The 10,257-nt window shown below is 44.7% G+C and overlaps 1 protein-coding gene across 6 annotated transcripts in view; it reads right to left on the bottom strand.

Annotated features, from left to right (window-relative positions):
- Positions 1–7,304: 7,304 nt before the first annotated feature.
- The window catches only part of Eif4enif1 (eukaryotic translation initiation factor 4E nuclear import factor 1), a 54,135-nt gene continuing 51,182 nt past the window's right edge, over positions 7,305–10,257 (bottom strand). For 4 of the 6 annotated variants that reach the window (XM_069994494.1, XM_069994491.1, XM_069994493.1 and 1 more), the window contains exons 17-19: positions 9,585–9,926; positions 9,215–9,385; positions 7,305–8,070 (exon numbers count right to left, since the gene is read on the bottom strand). In XM_069994494.1, the coding sequence (XP_069850595.1) occupies positions 7,829–8,070; positions 9,215–9,385; positions 9,585–9,926 (755 nt within the window). In that variant the 3' untranslated portion in view covers positions 7,305–7,828. The remainder of the gene's footprint in view (positions 8,071–9,214; positions 9,386–9,584; positions 9,927–10,257) is intronic. The other 2 variants (XM_069994495.1, XM_069994496.1) reach the window with 1 other exon arrangement.

Here is a 10,257-nt window from a genome sequence, read left to right as displayed (position 1 = left end):
TAAGTCCTGTTAATTTTTTCGTATCACCTAACATTTTGGATTTAGCATCCACTTATCAGGGAGACCATGTACCATTTGTCTCTTTGCTCTTGGCTTACCTGGCTCAACATGATTTCTTCTAGCTCCATCCATTTCCCTGCAAATACCATTATTTTGTCATTTCTAGTGGCTGCATAATATTCCATTGTGTATAGGTACCACAATTTTTAGATCCATTCATCTGTGGTGGGGCATCTGGGTTGTTTCCATATCCTAGCTATGGTGAACAGTCCAGCCAGCCCTTTTAAGTGTCTTCTTTTAGCCTTTCTGCTTGAACCTTCATGGCAGTCCTGGACTATGTCAATGAGCAAAAAGTATGAAAGCAGAAAACATTGTGAGTGTGGCAACTTTTTTTTTTGGTTGGTCGTGGGGCCTGAACTCTGGGCCTGGGCGCTGTCCCTCAGCTCTTCAGCGCAAGGCTAGCGCTCTACCACTTGAGCCACAGGGCCATTTCCGGCTTTTTCTGCTTATGTGGTGCTGAGGACTCAAACCTAGGGCCTCATGCATGCAAGGCAAGCACTCTACCACTGAACCACCTTCCCAGCCCATGTGACAACTATTATAATGGGAGCAGACAGTTTGTGGTACACATCTTTATGGTACTGTGTTTGAGTTTTTTTTTTTTTTTTTTGGGGGGGGGTCCAGTAGTGGGGCCTGAACTCTGGGCCTGGGCACTGTCCCTCAGCTCTTCAGCTCAAGGCTAGCGCTCTACCACTTGAGCCACAGCACCACTTCCGGCTTTTTGCTTTTTGCTTATGTGGTGCTGGGGAATTGAACCCAGGGCCTCATGAATGCAAGGCAAGCGCTCTACCACTGAGCCACCTTCCCAGCCCCTTTATGGTACTGTGATGGTGGAGGGTTCCTGGAAAATCAGTAAGTGGAACAGGTTTGTAGGAAGGTAGAAATCAGTGTGTCTGGGGCTGGGAAGGTGGCTCAGTGGTAGAGTGCTTGCCTTGCATGCCTGAGGCCCTGGGTTCGATTCCTCAGCACCACATAAGCAAAAAGAAGAAAGCCGGAAGTGGCGCTATGGTTCAAGTGGTAGAGCGCTAGCTTTGAGCTGAAGAGCTGGGGGACAGCTCCCAGGCCCAGAGTTCAGGCCCCACGACCGGACCCAAAAAAAAAAAAAAAAGAAATCAGTGTGTCTTTAAATGAAATGAGGTAGAGTTGTGGGCAGATTATGAGGAATGAGGATTATCAACAGATTCAGCCTTTGTCTAATGCTTTTTCACTCCTGTTGCCCTAGAGAATTGTGTCCTTCTGATAGCCTTTATGGAGCTTGGGCTTATCCTTCCCCAGATAGGACATGAGAGAAGCCCTCCATGCCTCAGATTCTAGTCCCTTTTCAGGATATAGATCTTGGTATCTACCATTGGTACTTTCATGGTAGAGGCCATAGTCTAGAACTTACCTCAGCTTCGTAGGAAAACATTGGCTTTCTGAGCTGTGGGATTTCCATCAGGTTTGCTCTCCAGCTAGAGCAATTTTGAGGTTTATAATTTTTTTAAAATTATTATAAAGGTGATGTACAGGGCTGGGAAGGTGGCTCAGTGGTAGAGCGCTTGCCTTGCATGCATGAGGCCCTGGGTTCGATTCCTCAGCACCACATAAGCAGAAAAAGAAAAAAGTCGGAAGTGGCGCTGTGGCTCAAGTGGTAGAGTGCTAGCCTTGAGCTGAAGAGCTGAGGGACAGCGCCCAGGCCCAGAGTTCAGGCCCCACAACCGGACCCAAAAAAAATAAAAAGGTGATGTACAGAGGGGTTAGTTACATATTCAGGTAGAGTACATTTCTTTTTGGAACATGTTACCCTTTCCCTCACTCCCACTTTTTCCCTCCCATCTCTACCCACAAGTTGTATAGTTTCTAGTAGTTGTCACTGCTGTATTTTTTCACCCTTTGTCTGTCCTTCTCAGCATCATGCTAAAAATGTGTTAAATGTTTAGTCTTTCCAGGGTTTTGAGGACAGAAGATTGATGAAATCCAGTTGATCCAAGGCTTCAGAATTTTTTTTTTTTTTTTTTTTGTCGGTCATGGGGCTTGAACTCTGGGCCTGGGCGCTGTCCCTCAGCTCTTCAGCTCAAGGCGAGCGCTCTACCACTTGAGCTACAGGGCCACTTCCGGTTTTCTGGTGGTTTATTGGAGATAGGAGTCTCACGGTCTCTCCTACCCGGGCTGGCTTTGAACCGCAATCATCAGATCTCAGCCTCCTGAGTAGCTAGGATTACAGGCGTGAGCCACCAGCGCCCGGCTCAGAATATTCTTTACATAGGCCTTGTGTCCCTCACGCAGAACGTTACCCTACTCTGCTCCGTGGCCCCATAGTCGCCGATGAGTATCCTGTCTTTCCCTTCTGTCTCTTTTGGGTTCATCCTGAGCAGTTCTGGAAGTGATTTGTATCAAGAATTCTGGCAGGCATCAGGCTTTCTGATGAGCTCTGAAGCTGTTTTTATGGCATGGTGCGAACTTCCTGTTCTATAATATATTCTCATGTTCTTGACCCACTGTTTTGCGCCATTACTTAATTCAGCTCCATTTAACGGCTGTAAAGTTAACCAGCTAAAATGGAAGGAAAGATGGACTTTTACAGAAATTAATGGGTTCCTGGCAGCTAGTGAGATTATTAAGGTTCAGATTCTGCCATCTATTGTATCTTGCTGGCAGCTGGTTCTTCCCCATAAATCATAAGATGTCTCCACAGTACTAGGCTGAACATCAGTATCCAGAAGTTAATAAAAGGGTCTAAAACATTACTGTTTTGGAAAATTATTTCCTAGAAACTGCCCAGCCAGTTTGCTTTTTGTTTCATGGCACAATGATTGGTAATGGGAATAGAACTATAAGTTTTTTCTTTTCTTTTTTTTTTCCTTTCTTTTTTTGGTTGGTTGTGGGGCTTGAACTTTGGGCCTGGTTGCTATCCTTCGCTCTTCAGCTCAAGGCCAGTGCTCTACCACTTGAGCCACAGCACCACTTCTGGTTTTCTAGTGGTTAATTGGAGATGAGTCTCATAGACTTTACTGCCCAGGCTGGCTTTGAACCATGATCCTCAGATCTCAGCCTCCTGAGTAGTTAGGATTACAGGTGTGAGCCACCAGCACCAGCTTTCTAGACCACTACTACTACTAACATACACACACACACACACACATACAATTGAACTCAGGGCCTAGGCACAGACTGTTCCTGGGCTTTTTTTTCCCCCTCAAAGCTAGAACTACAGCTCCATTTCTGGCATGTTGGTGGTTAATTGGAGATAGGAGTCTTACAGACTGTCCTGTCCCATCTGACTTGGAACTGGGATCCTCATATCTCAGCCACCTGAATAGGTAGGATTACAGACATAAGCCACTAGTACCCTACTACTATGATATTCTTAATAATGCTCTTGTTTTCTTGTTGTAAGAGGTTTCAATTCCATAAGTCAGATTATAAATACAATGCCTTGACCAACGCTACCCTTTCTGTTGTTTTCCCACATATCCCTTTCCTCCACCGGCACTGCTGGCTCATGCCTGTAATCCTAGCTACTCAGGAGGCTGAGATCTGAGGACTACAGTTCAAAGCCAGTCCAGGCAGGAAAATCCATGAGCTGATTCTCCAATAAACCACTAGAAAACCAGAAGTGGCACTATGGCTAGCCTTGAGCTTAAGAGCTGAGGGACAGTGCCCAGGCCCAGAGTTCAAGCCCCATGGGGACCCCCCAAAAAGTGTAACTGCTCACCCTTTCTCCATTCATGTGTTCCCAACCCTATTGCCCTTCCCTTGCCAACTTTTCCACTTTGTGGTACTCATTTTGTTAAACTATTTTTTTTTGGGGGGGGGTCCAGTCATGGGGCCTGAACTCTGGGCCTGGGCGCTATCCCTCAGCTCTTCAGCTCAAGGCTAGCACTCTACCACTTGAGCCACAGTGCCACTTCTGGCTTTTTTCTTTTTGCTTATGTGGTGCTGAGGAATCGAACCCAGGGCCTCATGAATGCAAGGCAAGCGCTCTACCACTGAGCCACCTTCCCAGCCCCGTTTTGTTAAACTATTATTTGAGGAGTTATACCATTAAACTTTTCCCCTAAGTATACCATCCTTTAATCAGTTTATGTGTATATATACATAAAACTATATATGTCATCATGTATTTTAGATCTAATTTCCACGAGAGAAAATATGTCATTTGTCTCTCTGAGCCTGACTTCACTTAGTTTTTTTCTATTTCCTTGAAAATGACATTCTAATAGATGAGTAAAACTCCATTATATATAGATGTATATATGTGTGTGCATATATGTATTTATATATATATATATATATATATATATATATGTACACACACACATTTTCTTTTTTTTTTTTTGGGTCCAGTCATGGGGCCTGAACTCTGGGCCTGGGCACTGTCCCTCAGCTCTTCAGCTCAAGGCTAGTGCTCTACCACTTGAGCCACAGCGCCACTTTTGGCTTTTTTCTTTTTGCTTATGTGGTGCTGAGGAATTGAACCCAGGGCCTCATGCATGCAAGGCAAGCGCTCTACCACTGAGCCACCTTCCCAGCCCCACACCACATTTTCTTAATCTACTCATCTGTTTCAATAACTTGGCTATTGTGAATAGCACACTACTGAACAAAGATGTGTATCTCTACCATGTCTTGACTTGTAATAATATTCTGGATAGATTCCTAAGAGTGGTATTGCTGGATCATACGGTGGTTCTGTTTACTCTGGTTTTTTTTTTGCCAGTCAGTCTTTGGGCTGGAACTTAGGGTCTGGGCACTGTCTCTGAGTTTCATTTGCTCAAAGCTAGCACTCTACCACTTGAGCCACAGCGCCATTTCCAGCCTTTTCTGTTTATGTGGTACTGAGGAATCAAACTCAGGACTTCATGCATGCTAGGCAAGCACTCTACCAATAGGCCACATTCCCCACCCATTTACTCTTTTTTTTCTTTGTCAGTCCGGGGGCTTGAACTCTAGGTTTGGGCTCTGTCCCTGTGCTCTTCAGCTCAAGGCAAGCACTTTATCACTTGAGCCACAGTGCTACTTCCACTTTTCTATTGGTTTATCAGAGATGGGTCTCACGGACTTCTGAACCGTGATCCTCAGATCTCAGCCTCCTGAGTAGCTAGGATTACAGGTGTGAGCCACTGGTGCCTGCTTCTGTTTACTCTTCTTGAAGACTCTCCAAATCACCTTCTAGAATGGTTGCACTAGTTTATATTCCCACCAACAATGTTTCTTTTTTCCCTACATCTCTAACAGCATTCATCATGGGGCTTGAACTCAGAGCCTGGGTAGAGTGCTAGCATTTGGAGATGAGTCTCTTGGACTTTCCTGCCTGGGCTGCTTTTGAGCCTTAATCCTCAGATATCAGCCTCTTGAGGTGTGATTAGAGGTGTGAATAGAGGTGTGAGCCATCAGCTCTTGGCTTAATTATCTTTTATGTTCTTTTGATTTGTATTCCCTTTATGGCCAGGGATTTTGAACATTTCCTCATGCATTTATTGGTCATTCTTCTGAGAAGTTTCTAGTTCTTTTGCACATGTATTAATTAGGTTGATTTTGGGGATGTTTATAGTCTCTTGAACTTGTATATTCTGGAAATCAGTTCCTCATATGTGTAACCGGTAAAAGTACGCTGTTCTTTGGATTTTTTTTTTGGGGGGGGGTCCAGTAGTGGGGCCTGAACTCTGGGCCTGGGCACTGTCCCTTAGCTCTTCAGCTCAAGGCTAGCGCTCTACCACTTGAGCCACAGCACCACTTCCAGCTTTTTTCTTTTTGCTTATGTGGTGCTAAGGAATCGAACCCAGAGCCTCATGCATGCAAGGCAAGCGCTCTACCATTGAGCCACCTTCCCAGACCCAAGGTACGCTGTTCTTTGTTGTGCAGAAACTTTGGTGCAATCCCAGTGAGTCTCCAATTTGCTATACCCCTGGAACTCTGCTCAGGAAGTTCCTGTCTATGCCAATAAATTGTTTCTCCTTCCTGTAGTAGTTTCAAGGTTACAGGTCTGATATCTGGCTCCATTTTGCCAGTCACTAGCTAATGGCTTTGCTCTTTGCTCTGACCTGTCTCACCAGCTTTGAGTCTGGAAAGGAATGCCTTATAAGGCAGCTTCAACCTCTTCTTCCTCACTGTATACCTCCTACTGTTGGCTAAACACAAAGGGGAAATACATGGGATAAGGGACACAGAAATGGTTAAACCAGAGCCCAGATATCAGTATTCTGTGAATACCTGGGACCGCTTTCTGACTTCCATTTGTGGAAACAAAACATTTTCTAAGAATTCTAAGGCTGAGGAATCACACAGAAAGTGAACATGGCTTAGTGGTAGAGTGCTTGTCTAGCAAGCATGAAGCCCTGTGTTCAATTCCTCAGAACCACACACACAGAAAAAGCCGGAAGTGGCACTGTGGCTCAAATGGTAGAGTGCTAACCCTGAGCAAAAGAAGCTCATGAATAGTGCTCAGGCCCTGAGTTCAAGTCCCACAACTAGCAAAAAAAAAAAAAAAAAAAGATACTTTGGGGGGAAGAAGAGAAAATGAGTGCCAGTGAGATCTCTCCTTTCTCTGACAGTTTCTGTTGAAATGTGACTTTTTTTGTGCCCTTTGAAGTACAGGGCAGAGTCTTAACATTCAGAAGTCACCCTTGGAATTAAAAGGCAGCAGCTTGTCCAACTGTCATTTTATCCTGGAGCATGGAGTTTTTTTTTTTTTCTTTCTTCTCCTTGAACAGAAGTCCTTGGCACCGACCCTCGCTTCTATTACTCAAGGCTAGTGCTCTAGCTCCACTTCTGGCTTTTTTTGGTAGTTTATTGGAAATAAGGGTCTCATGGACTTTACTTCTTGGTCTGGCTTTGAACTGCAGTCCTCTGAGCTCAGCCTCTTGAATAGCTAGGGTTACAGGTATGAGCCAACAGTGCCTAGCCTCAAAGTAGCTTTTATGGTTCTAATTGAATAGGTATCCAGAGCTAGGGCTTCAGCTTGAAAACTTTCAAACTAGTAAGACTGAAAAATCTTCAGCCAGAAAGGAGAGCCAAAATCTCGTTTTTAATGGGAATTTTGAAAGGGGTACATATTAGTTACAAGGCTATTTAAAGGGTGGTCAGCCTGGCCTAACCATCTCTGGAGTCTTACATGAAAAAGCTGCCTCTCCCTCCTAAATCAAAATAGATCCAGTTCCACAATAATTGATATTTCAGGCCATTTCCATCAAGGAGTCTTAAATTTCTTGGCTTAGCTGTCTGAAACGATTCAGTGAGGAAAGAAACACAGCAATGCCATTCACTTCATTCACACACTTAGCATATGCAACTTTAATCAAACAAAAGTCCCAAATGTACAAGTGAAAAAAAGAAAAAAACAGTTGACACAGGCTTAACTAATATCAGCTACTTTTATGTACAGCTGTATAAGTTCAAAAAAGCTATCCTATATGTATGTACAAAAGTTTATACACAGATCTGTACATAAGGGTCTATACATTTTATTTCCTCAGAACCCTTAGGTGCCACCTCTTAATGAAGACACCAGCACATCATTCACATACCTTACAAAAAGAAAGAATTTTCAGGATTGACAGCACTGTGCATCCTGTATTTAGACCATGTAGGTTCTGCTCCTACATTGGTTAAGATCGTTCTGTCATGTGAGACCACGCCATGTGTGTGGGTTCCCTAAAGAGCTTCACCTGGAGTGTTCCAAAGTAAAAGCCTATAAACCAACCCAAGATGAAGCAGCATTGTCCTGCCCAGGTTGCCACCATAGGTCCAGATGTGTGTGAGCCTGCCTGCCTGCCTGCCTGCCGTGCCCTCACTGTCGGTACTCCAACTCATCTACACTGATGACTTTGGCAGGCATGGAGGGTAGGGGCTGCTGCAGCACATCCGAGCCAAACCATTTGGCAAGGCCCACAGGGGAGCTGCTCCTTTGACTGGGGCGATGCTCTAACTGGGAGTGCATGTGCGGCAGGCCTGACCGACTGGGCACATTCTGAGGAGTTGTTTGTACGCTGACAGCTGCTGCCTGGGATCCAGAGCCTGGAGGATGCAGAACTATGGAGATAAGAAGGGTTATAAACATTCAGAGTGTGATGGAACAATGGTTCCTTATTATTACCAGGTCCTCCCTTCACTCAAGCCCTACCATAAACAGAACCAAAGTCTTTATGAGACGACTTACTCTAGGGCTTCTTTAGAGAACTGGAAGTCAGTACCTTAGAACGTTAAGCTGTTAAGAAGCCATTAATATTGAAAACCCACCCTGGATGACAGGACCACTTCTCATCACATAGCACTGACCTCTGCTGAGACGGCATCTGTTCTGGGTGGGCCCTAGCTCACTTTTCCTATTACTGATTAGAGATAAAAATTATGGAGGGGTTGGGAATGTGGCTCAGTGGTAGAGCGCTTGCCTCGCATGCATGAAGCCCTGGGTTCAATTCCTCAGCACCACATAAACAGAAAAAGTCAGAAGTGGTGCTGTTGCTCAAGTGGTAGAGCTCTAGCCTTGAGCTGAAGAGCTGAGGGGATAGTGTCCAGGCCCAGAGTTTAGGCACCATGACCGACAATAAAAAGTCTCATAGAGACTTTCCTATCTGTATGGCTTTGAACCATGACCCTCAGATCTCAGTATCCTGAGTAGCTAGGATTACAGGTGTGAGGCATTGACACCTAGCTCCTAGCTCAACTTTTTTTTTTTTTTTTTTTTTTTTTTTTTTTACATTATAATTTTTTTATTTATTGTGAAATACCGTATAGAGGGGTTACGATTACATGGGCATAATTATTATTTCTATCTAGCAGAGAACTAAGGATGTTTGGGAATAAATCATCATTATTTTTTAATGCTCATAGATTCTATGGGACATGAGTTTGCTAGTGATTGCTATTAACAACATTGGACTGAACCTTCAATCTAAATCAGTTCATAGGGTTTGTCAGTCTATGCAGTTACCCTTGAATCAATCAACAAATTTACTAATTATTTACATAATCAATAAATCCTAGCTCAACTTTTACTGGAAAGATTCTTCACCTTTTAGAAGATATCCAAGGACTCCAGGCACTCCCACTGTTTTTGTAGGAACAATCCCCTTCCAGAGGTTGACTGATTAAGGATGTCAATTCATCTCCAGGAGACTGGTCCTAAGCTTTAAGCCTCTTCCCATCTTCCCACCCAGCCCATTCCTGAACTCACCTGAGCGCTGGAGCTGTTGCTGCATCATTGCCAGATGCAGAGGTGTTCCAGGACGAGGGTTTAGGAGGGGATGGTTAGCAGGAGCAGGTAAGGGGTAAAAGGGCTGACCCAGGATGGGGCCAGATAGTCCCTGTAAATGCGTCAGGTCCAGCCCAGGAGGAAGCACACCTGCTGGGCAGAAGGAAGAAGGGCTGGGTTGTAATGTTTTGCTGACTTAAAAGCTCATTAAGGATGTCTTTTAATGGACTAAGAGAATGAATTGGATTAGATCTGTTGCCTATTGGTTAGGTGGAAGAATATAGTAACATCTCTGGGAATGGATGTCTCTTCATTGGTCTGGTCCCCAGACCAACTCAGATCTGAAACTCACCAGCTTGAAGCAAACTTGGGAGATGCTGTGGATGTACTCCTTGGGCCAGCATCCTCTGGACCAATCCTGGGTGGAGCTGGTGAGCAGGCCGAACAATAGGGACATGGGGAACGAGGGGAACTTGGTGGGTGGGGCGGAGAAAAGGTGTTCCTGGAACTGGGGATGCCAAGGTGGGTGTTTTTCTCCCAGCTGTTTTAGGTCGGTAATCTTGTTCTTTGGTGTAACGGTTTGTCTGGGACAGTGGGGTGGAACATGAAGGCCGCTGTAATGTTGACAGTTTTAGATTTGTTGTAGGCGAAGACTCTCGATCCACATTGGATATGGAATTGGACAGCAGGTTGTCTGTAAGGAACCAGTCAGTATTTTGGTATTGGCAAACTTGTTTTATGGTCTTCCCACTCTTCCCTGAAAAGAGGACTTTGGGGAAAGGATTTATATCTGTGGCACAGGGGGAAAAAGGAGATTGAATCTAGCGCCTTATACATGCCAAGAAAGTATTCTACTAAACTATGCTCCCAGTTCAAAAGGGATTTTTAACACATTCCAAAAGTATAAATCTGCTGGGTGCTGGTGGCTCACACCTGTAATCCTAGCTACACAGGAGGCTGAGATCTGAGGATCACAGCTCAAGGCCAGCCTGGGCAGAAAAGCCCATAAGACTCTTATCTTCCTC

This window comes from Dipodomys merriami, unplaced genomic scaffold (assembly GCF_024711535.1).
Source record: "Dipodomys merriami isolate MVZ:Mamm:240054 unplaced genomic scaffold, mDipMer1.0.p SCAF_45, whole genome shotgun sequence".
NCBI classification, from domain to species: Eukaryota; Metazoa; Chordata; class Mammalia; order Rodentia; family Heteromyidae; genus Dipodomys; species Dipodomys merriami.
This window is presented reverse-complemented; position numbering and strand designations above follow the sequence as displayed.